We start from the raw sequence: 22,075 nt of genomic DNA, 5'->3' as shown, positions 1-22,075 counted from the left end.
ATATATATTATATATATTTAATATATATATTTATATATATAAAATTATATATAAATTATAACAGTTATATCTACTTCTACATTCTGGCACAGCATATATTTATGTACTTATAAAAATATATATGTAGGCCAGGTGCGGTGACTCACGCCTGTAATCCCAGCACTTTGGGAGGTCAAGGCAGTAGGATCACCTGGGGTTGGGAGTTCGAGACCAGCCTGACCAGCATGGAGAAACCCTGTCTCTACCAAAATTTCAAAATTAGCTGGGCATGGTGGTGCATGCCTGTAATCCCAGCAACTCTGGAGGCTGAGGCAGGAGAATTGTTTGAACCCGGGAGGCAGAGGTTGCAGTGAGCTAAGATAGCCCTATTGCACTCCAGCCTGGGCAACAAGAGCAAAACGCCATCTCAAAAAAATTATATATATGTGTGTGTGTGTGTGTGTGTGTGTGTGTGTGTGTAACATTTTGCCTTTGGGTTGTGCCTTTATATACTAGGATATGGAAACATCTGCATGTGCTAGAAAGATAAAACTCTCCACAGTGTTTAAGCAGCCTTGTTTTTAAGAAAATTGATCACACACTATTGTATTTGGCTAGAAAGAGTCTGGACTCTTTAGAGAAAAAAATGGTGCATATCTCAATTCAGGAAGACATATCGTGAAGCAGAAACTAGGCTCTGTTACGGTAACTACTTCAGGAATATTTACACAGATATTTGACAAAGCTCTGTCAAAAATATGAAAATTAATTTATAGAAAATATATTTGCATTCTATTATAGTCCAGTTTGGTAATAAAATATGGCTTTAAGTTAACAAAGCAATCAAGTGATACTTTTTAGACACAGTATATAAATTGATAAATTGAGATTTCTACCAGATCCTTTTAGTATTATAATTATTAATTGATTACTTTTCATTTGCATTATTTTGCATATGAATTAATATACTCATAATGTGTGTGTCTGAAAGGAAAACTTCCCTTTTCCATCAGCCCCTGCAATTAGGTACAGTCCAGAGATTTCTTGGCAAATATCACATTTAGTCATGACTCATCCATTTTGTTTCCAACAGTTTAGGGAAAAGCCCCAAGTAAAGTTTGCTCTCCACTTATACATCCAAACCACTATTTAAACATGAAGTCATGTATTTCTAATTGGCTATGTGACACCTGAAACCATGATTAAACTTCAACTTCTATGGGGGCAATAATTATCTTATTAAAGATCATTTCTGCTGGATAACAAATATGTAAAACATGAATTTTTTCCTGATACATTGGCATTCCCTTGAGCTTACTTGTCCTGTCAAAATTTGCCCTTTCCTCTAATGGATTTCAGTGACTGGTATCTATTTGATTTTGTTGCATTTGTGCATTTTACTTCTCACCACCCACAGATTCTAAAATTGATCATACACTTTTCTTGTAATTCTGATAACTTTCCATTGGGTTGCCCACTCTTCTCCCTTTCCATCATTAAATCTCCTGATAATGCTTCAGAATTTCTCATCCCAGTAAAAGGAAAAATAGAGAAATGGAAGTGCAGAATGCATTATCATGGTTGACAGTCTCTGAACTCAGAATGAGGTCAGCATAAGGGCAAAAAGTGGACATCAGCTTTCTTCAAACACCTCAAGTCGGAAAAGATGATGAATGTAGGAGATGAGGAGAAGTAATCGTGTTTTCTACATCTATTGTCTCTGCTCAGCTTTTCCTTTAGTTTAGCACATTCATTTTTAACTGTGATATACAGACTAAGAGTCAAACAATTTCCCTCTGTCTCATGAAGAAATACTGAAGTGCCCCATTTATTTGGACATGTGACAATATCTTTCACAATTTGTTTTTAGATCGGCATGCAAGATTTTCTATGATTTAATATGTTTAAATATGAACAGAAGCTTTCTCTTTCATTAGCATCTAATTCTTTTGAGAGTCATCTCTGTTTTATTTATATTTATAAAGTAATAATTTAAAATGAATACTCTTAGACCCAATAGAGATGTGATTTATCAAAGACTATCAAAATAGCCACTCATGTTATACATAATAACTGCAAAATACTTCCCACTTTTATGACTTAAGTTTGAGAAATCTTGAGACTATTTTATGCTACTTTTAATTTGATATTGCTTGACAATAATCCTTTGAGAAATTTTAAATCACCAACTATTAAATATAAACCTCTTACATTTTACAGTTTTAACACTGTAATGTAACAATTACGGATTGGTTGCTTTTAAAATAGATGTTAATTGGGTTGAAAGACCCATTGTTCCCAAATTTCTGTTAAGTTGGGTTCTCCATTGTTGCTGCCATGGAGTCTCCATTTCTGCTTCTTAGTGAGATCTTCCTTCTAGTGGACTCCTTCAGAAATGTAAATTTCCAATGTAAGTTTACAAGGTAAACTCTGCTCAAGTTTGTTCTTAAAGACAGCCTAATAACAGTCACCAAACAATGAGATACTGTGGTGTGAACCTGATAATAACCAGATAGTCTTCTTCATTGAGGTCCTGAGACTACAACTGACTTTCTGTTATCACTTAGAGTTCTTTTAACATATTAGGCTTCTTTGGGTTCCAGACAGTTGGAAACAATGTGTAATGCTCTAGACCTTCCTCTTCTAAAACCTATGACTGCCAGGTAGTCCTCTACCTGTGCTTTCCCTAACTCAGAGGCACAAGAGCCACAGGACTCTGCTCAGCCTCCAGGGAGCAACTGAACATCTACTTCATTCTCACATTCCACCGTCTCTGTTGATTGTGCACCCATGTAACCACCGCCTGGCAGTAGAGTTGGGACTTGTCAACTTCCTAGAATCTGAATTTTTATGTCACTAAATACCAAGCATGAAATATTTTTATTAGTTTACATTGTTTTGTTAATTATGATCAGTAATGATATTTTTGGCTCTGTAACTCACCAGAATCTCATCTTGAATTGTAATCTGAACTGTAATCCCCATGTGTTGGGGGCAGGACCTTGTGGGAGGTAATTAGAATATGAGAGCAGTTCCCCCATGGTGTTCTCATGATACTGAGTGAGATATCATGAGATCCAATGGTTTTATAAGGGACTCCCTCCCCACTTCACTTGGCACTATTCTCACTTCTCTCTCCTGCTGCCATATGAAGAAGGATGTGTTTGCTTTCCTTTCTGTCATGATTGTATGTTTCCTGAGGCCTCCCCAACCCTGTGGAACTGTGAGCCAATTTAACCTCTTTCCTTTATAAATTATCCAGTCTTGGGTATTTCTTCATAGCAGCACGAGAACAGATTAATACAGGAAATTGATACCACACAGAGTGGGGTGTTGCTATAAAGATACCCCAAAATGTGGAAGCAACTTTGGAACTGGATAGCAGGCAGAGATTGGAACAGTTTGGAGGGCTCGATAGAAGACAGGAAGATGTGGGAAAGTTTGGAACTTCCTAGAGACTTGTTGAATGACTTTGGCCAAAATGCTGATAGTGATATGGACAATGAAGTCCAGGCTGAGGTGGTCTCAGATGAAAATGAGAAACTTCTTAGGAACTGGAATGAAAGTGACTCTTACTATGCTTTAGCAAAAGACTGGCAGCATTTTACCCTTGCCCTAGAGATTTGTGGAACTTTGAACTTGAGAGAGATGATTTAGGGTATCTGGTGGAAAATTTTAGGCAGCAAAGTGTTCAAGAAGAGACTTGGGTGCTCTAAAAGCATTAAGTTTTATGTATTCATTCACAAAGATATGGTTTGGAATTGGAATTTATGTTTAAAAGGGAAGTAGAGCATAAAAGTTTGGAAAATTAGCAGCCTGATGATGTGATAGAAAAGAAAATCCCATTTTCTGAGAAGAAATTCAAGCCAGCTGCAGAAATTTGCATAGTTACAAGAAGCCAAATATTAANAGGAAGATGTGGGAAAGTTTGGAACTTCCTAGAGACTTGTTGAATGACTTTGGCCAAAATGCTGATAGTGATATGGACAATGAAGTCCAGGCTGAGGTGGTCTCAGATGAAAATGAGAAACTTCTTAGGAACTGGAATGAAAGTGACTCTTACTATGCTTTAGCAAAAAGACTGGCAGCATTTTACCCTTGCCCTAGAGATTTGTGGAACTTTGAACTTGAGAGAGATGATTTAGGGTATCTGGTGGAAAAATTTTTAGGCAGCAAAGTGTTCAAGAAGAGACTTGGGTGCTCTAAAAAGCATTAAGTTTTATGTATTCATTCACAAAGATATGGTTTGGAATTGGAATTTATGTTTAAAAGGGAAGTAGAGCATAAAAGTTTGGAAAATTAGCAGCCTGATGATGTGATAGAAAAGAAAATCCCATTTTCTGAGAAGAAATTCAAGCCAGCTGCAGAAATTTGCATAGTTACAAGAAGCCAAATATTAATCACCAAGACAATGGTGAAAATGTCTCCAGGGCATATCAGAGGTCTTCATGGCAGTCCCTCCCTTCACAGGCTCACAGGCCTAGGAGGAAATAATGGTTTCATGGGCCTTGCTTCTTTGTGTAGTCGTGGGACTTGGTGCCCTGTGTCCCAACCATGGCTAAACGGGGTCGAATACAGCTCAGACCATTGCTTTAAAGGGTACAAGCCCCAAGCCTTGGCAGCTTACATGTGGTGTTGGGCCTGCAGGTACACAGAAATAAAGATTTGAAGTTTCAGAACCTCCACCTAGAGTTCAGAGGATGTATGGAAATGCCTGGATGTCCAGGCAGAAGTTTGCTTCAAGGACAGAGCCTTCACGGGAGAACCTCTGCTACGAGAGTGCGGAAGGGAAATGTGTCATTGGAGCCCCCACACAGAGTCCCCACTGAGGCACTGCCTAGTGGAGCTGTGAGAAAAGGGTCACCTTCTACCAAACCCCAGAATGGTAGATCCACTGAGGGCTTGCACTGTGCAACTGGAAAAGCCATAGACACTCAGCGGCAGCCTGTTAAAGAAGTTGGGAGGGGGACTGTACCCTGCACAGCCACAGGGTGGAGCTGCCCAAGGCTGTGGGAACCCACCTCTTGCATCAGTGTAACCTGGATGTGAGACATGGAGTCAAAGGAGATAATTTCAAAGCTTTATGGTTTGAATGCCCCACTGGAGGGGCCTGTAGCCCCTTCATTTTGGCCAATTTCTTCCATTTGGAATGGGTGTATTTACCCAATGCCTGTGCTAATATTGTATCTAAGAAGTAACTAATTTGCTTTTGATTTTACAGGCTTATAGACAGAAGGGACTTGCCTTGTCTTAGATGCGACTTTGGACTTGGAATTTTGGGTTAATGCTGGAATGGATTAACACTTTGGAGGACTGTTGGAAGGGCCTGATTGTGTTTTGTAATGTGAGGGCATGAGATTTGGGAGGGGCCAGTGGCAGAATGATATGGTTTGACTCTGTGTCCCCACCCAAATCGCATCTTGAATTGTAATCTGAATTGTAATTTCCACAGGTTGGGGGTGGGAACTTGTGGGAGGTGATTAGATCATGGGGTAATTCCTCTATGCTCTTCTCATGATACTAGGTAAGTTCTCATGAGATTTGGTGGTTTTATAAGGAGCTTTCCCCCCTTCACTTGGCACTTCTTTCAGTTCTCTGTCCTGCTTCCATGTGAAGAAGGACATGTTTGCTACCACTTCTGCCATGATTGTGAGTTTCCTAAGGCCTCCCCAGTCATGTGGAACTGTGAGTCAATTAAATTTCTTTCCTTTATAAATTACCCAGTCTCAGGCAGTTCTTTATAGCAGCATGAGAATGAACTAATATAAGTAATAAATTTTTTTATTTGGTTATGGGTTGTTTAGATTTATTATTTTATAACTTTGATATCAATTGATAATTTAACAGATTAATAATCTACAGACCTCAAATTCAAGCAATTTGTGGATATTTTATTTTTGTGATTTCAGATTCTTTGTATACCTTCTTTAGATTTTAAAATTATCTAAATAATTTAGTTTACAAATAGTTACCTTAATGAAGCAAATATATCTTGTATCATTCTTTCTCCTCTCAGTTGTAGCAAACATCTTACATATATATGATTGCATTTGTTTGCTAGGGCTGCCATAACAAAATGCCACAGATTGGGTGGCTTAAACAACAAAAATTTATTTTCTCAGTTCTGGAAGCTAGAAATCCTGAGATTACAGTGTCTGCAGGATTATTATTATTTTTTTTTTTTTGAGACTATCTTCTTGGCTTGCAGATGGCTATTTTCTTGCTGTGTCCTAATATGGTCTTCCTTCTGTGCATGTCTGTCTTCACTTCTTCTCCTTATAAGGAGAGCAGTCATATTGGATTAGGGCCCACCCTAATGAACTCATTTTACTTCATTACCTTTTTTAAGGCTCTCTGTTCAAATATGACCACATCTGAGGTTAGGACTTCAACATACAAATTTGGGGGTGTGGGGAGGACAAAATTCAGCCCATAATGATGTCACTTTACAATTTTTTAACTTGCCAAAACCCAAAAATGTGTAAAGTATATGTTTGTTTGAACTATATAGCAACACAGTAAGGAACTAGTTACAGTGAGGTCTAGATACCTGCTTGGTGCCTGTATTGGTTTGTTCTCATGCTGCTAATAAAGACATACTTGAGACTGGGTAATTTATAAAGAGAAGAGGTTTAATTGACTCACAGTTGAGCATGGCTGGGGAGGCCTCAGGGAACTTACAATCATGGCGGAAGGGGAAGCAAACACATCCTTCTTCACATGGTGGCAGCAAGAAGTGCTGAGCAAAGAGGGAAAAGCCCCTTATAAAACCATCAGATCTCATGAGCATTCACTCACTATCACAAGAACAGCAGCATGGTAGTAACCACCCTCATGACACAATTACCTCCCACCAGGTCCCTCCTACGACATGTGGGGATTATGGGAATTACAATTCAAGATGAGATTTGGGTGGGGACACAAAGCCTAACCATATTAGTGCCTCTTGTCTGGTTTTTGGCAAAACCAGAGAAAAATGTTGCCAGTCAGAGACTTGAGCATGTGTTGGTCTTTGCTGTACCGCTAGGAAATGTTGGAAAAAATCTAAGCATTCTGTGTCTCAGATCACTGGGCTATAACATGTTGGGACATATGAAAGGTAGAGGGGTACAGGATTTGGGATTATGAACATCATTATCTAACTGGGACTTTACAGTGCTGCAAAGTGAAGTAGCACTTGACAGCTGTACAGATTTCTGAATGGTTTGGTATATTAGATATGCATATTTTAATACTTGATCTGTAAAACTGTACATTCCTTAATCATAGCTTGCTGACTTTATTTGCTGCCTTCCCGTCCTGCTTTATTCTCTGAACAGTAAGTCAGAGTGTAGAATGACTGGTTAATTTTTTAACACTTAGTTGATATGTAAGTGCAATTTTGCCATGGATAGTTTTAGCCTAATAATTTACATTGTACTAAATACAAGATGATAATTTTGATTTCAGATTTGTAGTTTCTAAAATAAAAAGTCAATTTTTTGATACATTAATACTAAGTATTTAAGAAATTATAGACCTAATATGTATGTAAGATAAATAAAATACCTAGCTATAGTTACAATGTATTATCTGAATGAAAAAAAATAGGTATTCCTGAGATGAACTCATCTGTATCTTTTTCAGTTTTATTTCACTGAAAGCACACCATCATTCTATCCTTGGTCTTGATATAGTAGCAATCCTTATTGATCAAACATCTGATAAGAAAGGCCTTCTGTTATTTTAGTAAGTTTACTCTTTTGACTATCGTATAAGATAATCCTCATCAAATTGATTTTATCATAGAGCTGGAGAAAACCTTCAGAGATCATGTGGTTGCCCCACTTCAATAAGCAAAGCACATTCTTACACACACACACACAAACACACATACACAAACACACATACTCCTACACTATGTACCACACATACTTTGGTACTCTTTACCAAATGATTATTTAGGCTCTTAACCAGCAAGGAAATGGAATTTATGGGGCTGAATATTCCATCTTTGGGCTAATTATTCTTAAGTATTTTTCTTTTTTTCCTTTCTTGAGTTGAATATAGCCTCCCTATAGTTTCCCTTCCTTTGGTACTGATCCTGCTTCTGAGCCATGACTATGATCTAGTCTAGTGGAAAACATTTGGGCTTTGGCATTAGAAAGTCCTTTTTCAAACTGTGTTTTCACCTTTTATTAACAGTCTTCTTAAGAAAGTTACAGAATAGCTCGAAGACTCAGTTTTCATTTAAATGAAGAAAATAGGCCAGGCCCAGTGGCTCACGCCTGTAATCCCAGCACTTTGGGAGGTCGAGGCGGGTGGATCACTTGAGGTCAGGAGTTTGAGACCAACCTGACCAACATGGTGAAACTTCATCTCTACTAATTAGCCGGGCATGGTGGCGGGTACCTGTAATCCCAGTTACTTGGGAGACTGAGGCTGGAGAATCGCTTGAACCCGGGAGATGGAGGCTGCAGTGAGCCAAGATCACACCACTGGACTCTAGCCTGGGTGACAGAGCGAGACTCCCTCAAAAAAAAAAAAAAACTTCATCAGGTTGGTGGGAGGAACATAATCAAAACCTCAAAGGAGTGCTGGGAACACTGGCACCGTTAACTTGCCTCAGTAAGTTGTCTCTTCCAATTACACCCCAGTTTTTTTTTTTTTTTTTTTTTTTTTTGGACCACTTTTAAATATCTGTGGTATTCCTCCTCAGTTTCTCTTATAATAGCCTTGAATCAATTTTCATTTTACTTTTTAAATTACAGAAATTATTTTTAAAATATTGAGCAAATATATTACTTAAAAATTCTAATTTTCTTAGCACTAAATTTGTTTTTGTTTACATTCACAATCAGGAATTTTACAGTTATGATGTACCCATAAATTTTAGTTTATTTCAAACTTCCTTTTAAACAGAACATGATAAACCAAATAAAATGAATAACTTCTTAGGTGTGGGTTTTCTCACTTCAGAAGTTTTTCAGGACTATTCTCTAATTTCCTGTTCAGACTCCATATAGAAATAGTATTTCAGTTTTTGCTTATCAGGGGTGTTAATGACAGGAGCTCTCTGCTGCATATTATGAAATAGAAAAACCAAATAAAACAAAAAAGGTAGAAGAGTAGAATGGGCAAAAGTGGGAAATGAAGACCAAAGAGAAAAATGAAACATATCAAGAAATTTGTGGAGGTTTATGTCATGGAAGAACATATCTCTAAATGTTTGTTTTTAACAAAGAATAAATTTTATTTTCATTGTTGAGGATTTTTGAACAATGTGGTCACCTGGCAATGCAGCAGATGGAGGAAGGAGACAGGATGGAACTGCTGAGCTCTGTTTCTGCTTTTCCCACGGTAGTTTGACTCCACAGCATTATCAAAGCCTGAGCTACCAGGATTCCTTTGACAGACCTGGCTCAGGAAGCACCAGCTCTCTCCTACTCCATCAGAAACCGTACTTACTGGGTTAACGTTTTGCTAATTAATCATTCAATTGTTTAGAGTTAATTCAGCTCTACCTGAATTTGATGAATCTTTTTTTTTTCTTTTTGAATCTTTTCTATCATCAGTGCCTAAATATCTCATGTTGTCCCTGGAGATCATTCTTTTGCTTTATAATGCTTTCCTTATGTCTTATCTATATCTTAAACTTGTGACTATTTCAAAGCTTTCTATAACTATAAAACACAACTTATTACTTGTATCAAACAAATATCCTAACTTTGAAAGATATAAGTGGGAATATATGTTTTGTGAAAAGTCATTAAAATTCGAAGGAGGAAGTTAATATGTGATTGATTGATGTGTTGATGTCTGCCTTTTTAAAAGCATCAAAATAATTACAAATGTTTTCTTTTGAAAGTTGGCCAGGGATACTTTGCCCTGACCGTTTTAAAGGGAAATATGTGACCTATGACCCAGATGGAAATGTTGAAGAGTATCACATAGAATTCCTGGGCGATCCTCATTCAAGATCATGGATAAAGGCAACCTTCGTTGGACATTATAGTATCACATTAAAGGTAGGTACAGTAACGTCAAAACTTTATTCTTCTTGCAGTTATTTTTAATTATGGTAATTTTTATCTTTGATCATAAAATACAATTATTTGCTTTCAGATTTATATAAATAAATGTATGCTGTTTATTTAATTGAAATATTTGTTTTTTTAGTGTTTTTCTCAAAGAAAGTATGGACAAAAAATAGTTGTGGGAGTTTTAAATTTTATTTTTCTAATGGTAATATAATAAAAATCAACTGAAGACTTTATGTGATTGCCTTTTGAAACAATTTTAAGACTATAATTTGGGAATTTTTACGTTTTCTTGAGAAGAGGAGACTGTTATAGCCATAGCTCACAGGAAAAATTAATTATGGATTGCAACCAGCTTTTCAATTTCAAATGGAATATTTCATTTATACTAACTCCTCTGGTATCTTTTCGACTCTTTTTAAACTTTAAATCTCACACTACACTTTATGGATAGACTATTAGGTTAGTGCAAAAGTAACTGCGATTTTGCCATTACTTTTGCACCAACCTAATAGTTTCTCAAATTGATGAGAATAGGTAAACTGGACCTATTTCCAAGTATTTGGTTTAATAAGTATAAACCAATTAAATGACCTGTGTTTATATTCTAATACTGAAACTTTTCATCTGCAAATCATGCTTTCATTAAAACTTGATAAAAAGTAGATGTCAGAAATGTGGATACCTTTTACTTAATTTTAGTATTTTCTGTTTTTTCTTTTTTTTTTTTTGCAATGGCCAGCCTTGAATTACTGGGCTCAGGTGATCCTTCTGCCTCAGTCTCCCAAGTAGCTAAGTCTACAAGCACACACTACTGTGTCCAGCTGGATGTTTTTTTGTTTTGTTAATAGTGAGATATGTACATATTTAGAAATACAAAAAAGTACATATACATGTTTAAAACATGCAATTTAATCCACAGTAAAATTAAATTTTTAAATATTGCGGTAATTTTAAATGAGCTTTTACTATATCTTTGGCAAATATATAGTAAAAACTATGTATTTTTTACTATTTTGTATGGTATTTTATACTATTCAGTTTGAAGCAGGTAAGAGGGGAGGCTGTTTTTGTGAAAACATTTAAGTATGGAATAACACCATATAAATCAATTTCATGCTAGTTGTGATCCAGTCATCTTTACATGAGGCATCTGCTCTGATGTTTTGAATGTGCTCCTAGATACTTCTGCTGGCAATCACAGAAGACAGGATAGAATATTCCATCTGGGCCTCTTTATAAAGAATAGGGGAATCTTTTAGCTGCTCATGAAGCTGACCTTAGAATCTTAGCTCGGGATAGCTGAGATTTCCCTTCCTTTGAAGATGGAGATTGTATTGACTTCAATTTACACTCTATGGCCTAGAATTCCCAGGGATTTAATCTTTTATGGTCCTTTCTACTTTGGAGCTCCTATATCCTCAAATACTATCTCTATACTGCATCACATTGATCCAGATATTAAATATATGCCCCCGACTTCAGAAAAAAGACAGGACCACTTACACAAAAAGTAATGTATAGTTAAACAATGTAGAGTTTTAAAATATTTTCTAGAGGAGAAGTATGTAAATTGTACATATTGTCTGATCACTTTTTCTAAAACCAGATGAAGAATGATAGTCATGTATAATTTTCACTGGTTATAGCTGACTAAATCTTACTTCATACACTATTTCAACATCATTTTCCTTTAAATTAATTCTTAGAAGGACTCAGTGTTGGTCTCTGCTGCTGGCAAATTGGGCACTCAGCAGTGGCTATAGCCAGGTCAGCCTTGGTGAGTGGAAGTCCGTGTTGCTGAGTCCATGCATAACCTCCATCCCTGCCACAATGGCCACTTTATTCACGGGCCCGTTGGTTGATGACAAGGATGACTGAGAAAGAGGCTGAGTGGTGTCCACAGAACACGGTCATCCTATCCACTTGATTATTGAAATCCTCCTCTTCTGGGGTCACCTGTTGGTGAGCACTCACATGGGGTACAAATATCTTCACAGTTTTTGACCACTCAGAGAGGTCTATCCACATACCTCTTCCCCACATTTCTTTATTACCAATTTTCCAGTCATGCTTCTTCCAAGTCCCTGACCATCCAGCCAAACCATTGGCTACAGCTCTTGAATCACTATATAATCACACATCTGTAGATTTCTCCTTCCATGCAAAGTGCACAACCAGGTGCACTGCTTGAAGTTTTGCCTACTAGGAAGATTACCCTTCACAGCTTTCCTTCAGGGATGTTCTAGAAAGGGGCTGTAGTGCTGCAGCTGTCCACTTTTGAGTGTGGTGCCTGCATATCATGCAGAACCATCTCTTCTTCTGTCAGCTGATCACAGGGAATTCATCATGAGGCCATTGGTTCAGGCTGAGGGAGAGAAGGCAGGGTGGCAGGAGTGGAGACGGTGGGAATTTGAGACACTTCCCCATATAACTTACTTGTGCCTTCAGGACCTGCTTGAGCCTGATCACATATACCACTTCCATTTGATGGTGGAATGGTGCTGTGCACAACCCAGTTTATGGCTAGATGGGTCAGAAAGCACCCAGTTCACGATAGGCAGTTCAAGTCACATGGGGACTTGCTAATCCATAGTCAAATGTTCAGTTTCCACCAAAGCCCAGTAACAGGCCAAGAGCTGTCTCTCAAAAGGAGAGTAGTTATATGCAGAAGATGACAGGGCCTTGCTCCAAAATCCTGGAGGCCTCCACTGTGATTTACCTATTTGGGCCTGCCAAAGGCTCCAGACAGCATCCTTACCTGCCACTGACACTTCAAGCAACATTGGATCTGCTGGGTCATATGGCCCAAGTGACAGAACAGTTTGCACAGCAGCCTGGACCTGTTGCATAGCCTTCTCCTGTTCTGGACCACACTCAAAACTGGCAGCCTTTTGGGTCACTCAATAAATGCACCAGAGTAACACACCCAAATGAGGAATGCGTTGACTCCAAAATCCAAATAAACCCATTAGACATTGTGCCTCTTTTTTGGTTGTAGGAGAGTCCAAATGCAGCAGCTTATCCTTCCCCTTAGAAGGAATATCTCAACAAGCCCCACACCACTGGACTCCAAGAAATTTTGCTGAGGTAGAAGTTCCCTGAATTTTAGTTGGATTTATTTCCCATCCTCTGGCATGCAAATGTCTCACCAATAAGTCCAGTGTGTTTGCTACTTCTTCCTCACTGGATCTAGTCAGCATAATGTTATCAATGCAGTGGACCAGTGTGATACCTCATGGAAGTGAAAAGCGATTAAGGTCTCTCTGAATAAGATTACAACACAAAGCTGGACAGTGGATATACCCCTGAGGTAGGACAGTAAAAGTATATTGCTGGCCTTGCCACCTGAAGGAAAATTGCTTCTGGTGGGCCTTATGGACGGGAATGGAGCAAAAGGCATTTGCCAAATCAGTGGCTGCATATCAGGTACCAAGAAATGTGTTAATTTGCTCAAGCAATGAAACCACATCTGGTACAGCAGCTGCAATTGGAATCACCACTTGTTTACACATATGATAATCCACTGTCATTCTCCAAGATCCATCTGTTTGCTACACAGGCCAAATGGGAGAGTTGAATGGGGATGTGGTGGGAATCACCTCCCCTGTGTCCTTCACGTCCTTGATGTGGCACTAATCTCCACAGTCCCTCCAGAGATGCGATATTGTTTTTGATTTACTATTTCTCTAGTTAGAGACAGCTCTAATGGCTTCTATTTTGCCCTTCCTACCATTATAGCCCTCACCCTACCAGTCAGGGAGCCAGTGTGGGGTTCTGCCCGCTGCTACATATGTCTGTGCCAGTTATGCAATCTGGCACTGGGGAAATGACCACAGGATGAGTCCAGGGACCTACTGGACCCACTGTAAGTCAGACCTGAGCTAAAACTCCATTAATTACCTGACCTCCATATGCCCCTACTTTAACTGGAGGACCACAATGACATTTTGGGTCCTCTGGAATCAATGTCAGCTCAGAGCCAGTGCCCAGGAGTCCCTGAAATTTCTGATCATTTCCCGTTCCCCAGTGCACAGTTACCTGGGTGAAAGCCCAGAGGTCTCCTTGGGGACATATGGGAGAAAGATTCACTGCATAAATTGTTGGTAATGTAGTGGGGTCCTTCCTCAAGGTGACCCGGCCTTCATTCAAGTGGTTCTGGGTCTGTAAACTGGATCAAGTCTGGAAATTGATTGAGGGGGTGTGGTTCTCTGTTTTTCCAATTGAAATTAATCTTTTGTCCATTCAACCTAGTTTTCTGCTTGTATAAATTAAGTAGGAATGCAGTAGGCTTCCTATCAGTTTCACTTCTAGGAACGTTGTGATTAACTAGCCAATACCAGTGGGCTCTACACAAGTCAGACTATTCTGATTGCTGCTTTGCCTCTGCTGTCCATTACAGTAGATATGCCCACCTTGCCTTTAATGGTTGAGTGTCACCACTTGGCCCCTGCCACCTCAGGATCCAATTATTCTCATTGTATTTAAATTTTGTAGTCAAGTGACCATGGTTCCCACTGTTAGATCTGACATACAGAGAAGAGCAATTACAGGGCTCCTCAAAATTGCAGATGCTGCCCTCACAAATCTGTTTTGCAAGGCATTGGTCAAGGGTGTATCTTCTGGACCCTCCCAGCTAGGATAAGTAGGTCTAAGTGACTAATCCACTCCACCATCCCAATCTCCCTAACCCTTTGGACCCCTTCCTCTACATTGAACCAAAGAAGATTAGGCATTTCCAGCTGCTCACAGTGAACCATCTTTTAATCCATGTTTCATGTGACCAAGCAAATAAACTGTTAGAACCTTTTTTTAACTCCCCAAGCTACAACATTAAAAGCAGAGTCCCTACTTAATGGGCCCAAATCAATAAATTCAGCCTGATCCAATTCTGTCTTCCTTCCACCATTATCCCACACCATTAATATCCATTTTTATGCCTGTTCACCAGATTTCTGTTTATATAAATTAGAGAACTCAAACAGCCCTTTTTGAGTGTAGCACACCTACTCATGCTCACACTCTCACCCTCACCTCTAGGGGTGAGGACTTTAGTTATAGGTCTAGAAGATAGCATGAGTGTTGAGGGTGGCTCCTGAGGAGAATCAACATTATTTTGCCTGGCAGCTGCCTCGGGGGAAGCCATCACTGTTGCCACAGGCAATGCAGGGTTTATCTCCTCAGACAAAGGCAGAAAGGCTGATGGCAGCATTGGTTGAGGAGGGGAAGCTGCCACTACAGAGTTTACAAATCCAGTGTCCCCAGCTTCATCAGGGTCCTCCCACATGTCCCCATTCCACAATGCAGGGTCCCATTCTTTTCCAATCAACGCACTCACTTTTAGAGTAGACACCTGGTGAGGCTGTACATGCACCTTTCGTTGCAGGTCAGCCACTCGCATGATAAGAGCTTGTGTCTGTTTTCCACAATTTCAGCTCTTCCTCTACAGGAGGTAAGACTCTCACTCAGGGCAATCTTAGCAGATTTGAGGCTTAGTATCTGCTTCTTCTGAAGCCGGGAGTTAGAATCCCTGTATTCATCTTTTGCTTTCATCACTTTGTCCACTGAACTTAGGAGCAACCAACCAGCTTCATTATATTCCTTGGTTCTTCACATATGGTCAAATGTATTATGTATAGAGTCACTAAACTCCTTGCCTCTCATGGGCAGTGAATCAGGAGTGCCAAATGCATTTATTTGGCTAACTCCGTAAAAAGTTCACACCATGGAGTATCAGTGTTTTCTATACTATTAGAAGTAGAGTCCTTAGCATTTTGGGGTCTATCATATTAAGCAGCCAACTCCAGAAACCCCCAAACCAACAAAAGAACTCCATCCTTAATATTCTATTCCCCTAGAACCATGCCTGGTACCCAAATCTGTATTAGGGTTCTCTAGAGGGATAGAACTAATAGGATATATATATATATCCTATTTGTATATATATATATCCTATTAGTGTGTGTATATATTCTATTTGTGTGTGTATATATATGTGTGTGTATGTGTGTGTGTATATATCCTATTAGTGTGTGTGTATATATATATATATGAGTTCATTAAGTATTAACTCACCACTTGGGTTACAGAGTGAGGCCCTAACATTATTAGTCTAAAACCTCGTATATGTAACTTTGGCTTATAACTCCATATTTTGTTTTCTGCATAACTTAAGAGACTGATGCTCTTCAAAGAATTATTAGTTTATATTTTGGGCAAACAACATATAAAGATGAAATTTCATGACAACAACTAAAAGGGGCAGGGATGAAGCTGTTAAAGGAGCAGAATTTGTGTATGTTGTGGAAGATAAGCTGGTATAAATTCAAATTAAAGTGTTATAACTTAAGGATGTATCCTCGTGTTAAACATAAAGAAAACAGCTATAGAATATATGCACAAGGAAATGAGAAAGGAATTTAAATGTTTCAGTATAAAAAATTAAATATAAAAGATGCCAGTAAGGCAAGAAATGAGGAACAAAAAGCTGTAAGGCGTATAGAAACAAATAACAAAATGACAGAAATAAGTCCCTTACTAGTAATTATTTAAATGGATTAAACTCCCCAATCAAAAGACACAGATTAATAGAATGAATAAAAAGACATGATCTTACTATCTGCTCTCTAACAAGAGACTCATTTTAGATCCAAAGACACAAATAGACTGAAAGTGAAACAATGAGAAAAGATGTTCCGTGCAAATAGTAACCAAAAGAGAACAGGGGTGGCTATACTAATAAACAAACATAATAACAAAATAAACATAAATGTTATAAGAAACAAAGGATACAACAACAGAACAAAATAAGGATATTTTAATGAATAAGATGTTCTCAATATTGTGAGAAGATATAGCTATTATAAACATGCATCTGTTAAAAGATTATTAAACCATATGAAGCAAAATTTTCCAGAATTGAAAGGAGAAATGGACAGTTCAACAATAATAGTTGGAGACTTAATAACCCATTCTCAGTAATGGATAGACCGCTAGGCAGAAGATAAGTAAAGAAATAGAGGACTCAAATAACACAGTAAACCAAATAGATTTAACAGACATGTAGAAAACACTCTACCCAACAAGAATAGTATACACTTTTTCTCAAGTTCACATGGAACATTTTCTACAACAGATGACATGATGGACCACAAATTAAGTCTCAAGAGATTTTTAAAAGACAGATATAATGCAGAGTATTATCTCGGACCACAATGAAATGAAGGTAGAAATAATAAGAGGTAAAATTAGAATTTGTGGGAATTAAACACACCCCAAGAAAACCAATGCATCAAAGAAAAAATTATAAGGGAAACAGGCTAACACTTAGAGATGAATGAAACACATCTTAGATAAAACAAAAACACAGGACACTAAAACTTATGGTATGCAATGAAAGCAGTACTAAGGGAAAAATTTATACCTACAAACACTTATTGAAAACAAGAAATATTTCAAATCAGCAACCTAACTTTACAGCTTAGAGGACCAGAAAAAGAAAAACTAAATCCAAAGCTACTAGAAGGAAGGAAATAATAAAGATAAGAGCAGAGATAAGATATATAATAGAAAAACAATAGAGAAAATCAATGAAAACAGAAGTTGGTTCTTTGAGAAGATCAATAAAACTGTCAAACATTTAGCTAGATGTACTAAGAATTAAAGAGAAAAGACTCAAATTACTAAAGTCAGAAATAAAGCAGGGACATTACTACCAATTCTACATAAATAAAAATGACTATAAGAGCATACTGTGGACAGTTATACAGCAAAAAATTGGATAACCTAGATGAAATTGATAAATTCCTAGAAACACAAAATCTAGCAAAACTAAAGCATGAAGAAATAGAAAACCTGAGTAGACCTGTAACTAGTAATGAGATTGAATTAGTAATCCAAAATCTCCCCACAATAAAGAATCCTGGACATGATGGCTTCACTTTGAAGTCTACCAAACACTTAAAGAACAAATACTGATCCTTCAAATCCTACTTTTCCAAAAACCTGGATAGGAGGGCACACTTCCTAACTCATTTTATAAGGCCAACATTACTCTGGTACAAAAGGCAGATTGAAACACTGCAAAGAAAGAAAACTATAGGCCAGTATTCCTTATTTACATTGATGCAAAAAGTCAACAAAATACTAACAAACCTATTTCAGCAGAATAGTAAAATAATTATACACTATGGCAAAATAGGATTTATCTTGGAATGTAAGAACAGTTCAATATATAAAAATCAACGAATGTAATATACCACATTACCAGAATGAAGGGAAAAAATCATTAATTAATTAATCATTTCTACATTAATTAATTAATGTACAAAAAGGATTTGACAAGATTCAACAACATTTCATGATTAAAAAAAAAAAAAAAACTAGGAATGGAAGGCTACTATCTCAACATAATAAAAGCCATATATGAAAACTCATGGAAAACATTATATTCAAAGATGAAGAATTAAAATATTTTCTTCTGAGATGAGGAACAAGGCACAGATGCCAACTTTCACCATTCTATTCAACATAGTTCTGAAAGTTCTAGCCAGAGCAATTAGGCAAGAAAAAAGACATAAAAGATATCTAGCTTCCAGGGATGTTGTCAAGAGGCACTCAGAATGGACCAGGATTTGACATACATCGTAGGGTTTCCTACAATACAACCACTAATAAAATTAGGCTGTCCTGAATCCCTGGTAATAGAATTGTTTACCTTTATACAAAGAAGGTTGGGAAAGCACCGAATCTGCATGTGGTGTGTGCCCAGGCAGACTTAGAGGGGTTCGTGCTGTAAGGCCTAAATTTCTTATGCGATTGTCCAAAACAAAGAAACATGTCAGCAGGCCCTGTGGTATTTCCATGTGTACTAAATGTTTTCATGACAGGATCAAGTGTGCTTTCCTTATTGAGGAGCAGAAAATTGTTGTGAAATTGTTTAAGGTACAAGCACAGAGTCAGAAAGCTAAATAAAAAAATGAAGCCTTTTTTAAGTAACAAAAATTAAAAGTCTTTAAAAAAAGATCCAAATTGGACAGAAAGAAGTAAAATTATCTTTCTTTGCAGATGATATGATCTTATGAGTAGAAAACCTTAAAGATTCCACACACAAAAAATTAGAACCAATAAGTGAATTCAACAAAGCAGCAGAAACACACAGAAATTTAGTTGCATTTCCATACACTAAGAATGCCAAAAGATAATTATAAAAATGACTCCATTTACAATGGCATCACAAAGAATAAACTACCTGAGAATTAACCAAGAAGATCAAATACTTGTACAATGAAAACTACAAGACATTGGTGAACAAAGTTAAAGAAGATATAAATAAATAGATAGAAACATGTTCCATGTTCACAGATTGGAACTTACTATTGTTAAAATGTTAATACTGACCGGATGTGGTGGCTCATGCCTGTAATCCCAGCATTTTGGAAGGCTGAGGAGGATGTAACACTTGGGGCCAGGAGTTCGAGACCAGCTTGGCCACCATGGAAAAACCCCATCTCTACTAAAAATACAAAAATTAGCTAGGCACGTTGGCGCATGCCTATAATACCAGCTACTCGAGTGGCTGAAGCATGAGAATCGCTTGAATCCGGGAGGCAGAGGTTGCAGTGAGCTGAGATTGTGCCACTACACTCCAGCCTTGGCTACAGAGTGAGACTCTGTCTCCAAAAAAAAAAAAAAAAAAAAAAAAAAAAAAAGTCAATACTACCCAAAGCAATGTACAGAGTCAATCCTAATGATATTTTTGCATGAATAGCAAAACCCATCCTAAATTTATTTGGAATCTCAAGGGACCCTGAATAGTCAAAACAATCTTGAAGAACTAAGCTAGAAGACCCACACTTCCTGATTTCAAAACTTAGGACAAAGCTACAGTAAACCTATAGACAAGTGGAATAGAATAGACAGCCCAGAAATAAGTTCTCATGTAAATAGTCAAATTATTCTTGACAGTAGGGCAAAGACCATTCCATGGGGAAAAGACATTCTTATCACCAAATAGTGCTAGAAAAATTGGCTATTCACATGCAAAAATATGTGAATTTTTTATCTAAAACCATGTACAAAAACGAGTTCATAATAGATCAAAGACCTAAATATAAGACCTAAAACTATAAAGTCTTAGAAGAAAGCACAGGGCAATAACTAGTGGCATATACCAACAATGGAATATTATTCTGCCTTAAATAGAAAGGAAATACTGACATGCTACATCATGACAGAACCATGAAGATATTACGATAAGTGAAATAATACAATCACACAAAGACAAATACCGTATGATTCCATTTATATGAAGTACTTAGAACAGTCAAAATTGCCAGGCGCAGTGGCTCATGCCTATAATCCCAGCACTTTGGGAGGCCGAGGCCAGTGGATCACAAAGTCAGGAGATTGAGACCATCCTGGCTAACATGGTGAAACCCCATCTCTACTAAAAATAAAAAAAAAAATAAAAAATAAAAAATAAAAAAATAGCCGGGCGCGGTGGCGGGTGCCTGTAGTCCCAGCTACTCCGGAGGCTGAGGCAGGAGCATGGCGTGAACCCTGCAGATGGAGCTTGCAGTGAGCCAAGATCGCCCCACTGCACTCCAGCCTGGGCGAAAGAGCAAGACTCCGTCTCAAAAAAAAAAAGAGTAGTCAAAATTATAGAGAGAAAGTAGAATGGTGCTCCCAGGGGCTGAGGGAAGCAGAGAATGGGGAGTTATTGTTTAATGGGCACAGAATTTCAGTTTTCAAGATGAAAACAGTATGGAGATAGATGGTGGTGATGATTGCACAACATTATAAATGTATTTAGTAACACCAAACTGTACATTTAAAATAGTTAAGATGGTAGATTTTATGTGTATTTTATCACAATAAAAAATTACAGAAAGTATGTGTTCAACATTTACATCACTCTAGTAATTACTCATAGAAATAACCATGAACATGTGCTGCAGGGCTATTTTTTTAAGCTGATGCATGGTATAGAATTCTTCCCCATTAGTACAAATGATTTTTCTTTTATATTTAGTAGGTACATGTCTGTAGAACCCGTGATTTAAAAGTTTATTTTGTAGCTTGATAGGTTACATGAGTTAGTGTAGCGTTTTAGTGTAGAGTAGTGTAGTGTTTGCTCTTCATGCAAATCTCGTTGTGCATTAGAAAGCTTTACCAAACAAAAACAATAACAAAAACAGAGAACTGCCTGAACCTCACTCTACTGGATCAATTAAATCAGAATCTCTTGGAAAAGGGCCAGGCATAAGCATTTTTAAGTTCCTCAAGCATTCGAAGTTCCTTAAGTTTTAAGGAGAGACCACCTCTGATTAAGTTTTTCTCAGCTCGAGGCATTACAGTTTTGTTGGTTTTATCCCTGCTAGTGGAGTAGTCTAACTCTGTTCGTGGCTTGTAGCTTTCTGTTGGCTTTCTTTAGTGTGCTTCTTCTGTTAGCCTTTCCCTTTCATTTGCCTGGACTGGAAATTATGCTGACTGCCATAAGCTCACGTGTCTAACCCAATGGTGATCAGTTTAACTGGACACAACATTGAGGTCATTCTTGTTCAATATTATTTATGATTTGTAGATATTGCTGATTCAGAATTTGGACTTAATGTTTATAGCATGTTTAAGTTGATCATCTAGCTTGTAGGTGGCATAGAGCCATTATAATTTTTCTTGGGCATAAATAATGTATTCCTATTAGCAGTATAGTACAACCAGTAATTGCTTAGACTGCACTTTTATAGTTTTCTATGTTGCCAAGAAGAAGTAGATGGTTCATCCCTGATGCTAACATGCTCCTATAGTAAAAATGTAGCTTGTCTTATCCATGATGTGAATGGATGTTTTTGGCCATATATCTTAGTGGTCTGCTTATCATTTTATGTAAGATATTCCTATATAGATATGGAATTATTTTGGGGGAGTCCCAGAGATCGTTTGGGTATTTATCCATTGTATTATGAAGTTTACCCATATTTTCTAGGGAAATGGAAAGGGAGCATTGCCATATTGCTAAACTTGAGCTTTACAGATCCAATAATGCTGCTTTCTTTTTTTTTTTTTTTTTTTTTTTT

At 37.6% G+C, this 22,075-nt stretch overlaps 1 protein-coding gene and 1 pseudogene across 1 annotated transcript in view; both read left to right on the top strand.

The window, feature by feature from the left end:
* The window catches only part of ZCWPW2 (zinc finger CW-type and PWWP domain containing 2), a 159,872-nt gene that overhangs the window by 66,735 nt on the left and 71,062 nt on the right, over positions 1–22,075 (top strand). The window contains exon 4 of the mRNA XM_017868469.1: positions 9,827–9,986. Within this exon, the coding sequence (XP_017723958.1) occupies positions 9,827–9,986 (160 nt within the window). The remainder of the gene's footprint in view (positions 1–9,826; positions 9,987–22,075) is intronic.
* Positions 18,598–18,971, top strand: LOC108527118 (60S ribosomal protein L34 pseudogene; annotated as a pseudogene).

Source organism: Rhinopithecus bieti, unplaced genomic scaffold, assembly GCF_001698545.2.
Source record: "Rhinopithecus bieti isolate Rb0 unplaced genomic scaffold, ASM169854v2 scaffold_60, whole genome shotgun sequence".
NCBI classification, from domain to species: domain Eukaryota; kingdom Metazoa; phylum Chordata; class Mammalia; order Primates; family Cercopithecidae; genus Rhinopithecus; species Rhinopithecus bieti.
This window is presented reverse-complemented; position numbering and strand designations above follow the sequence as displayed.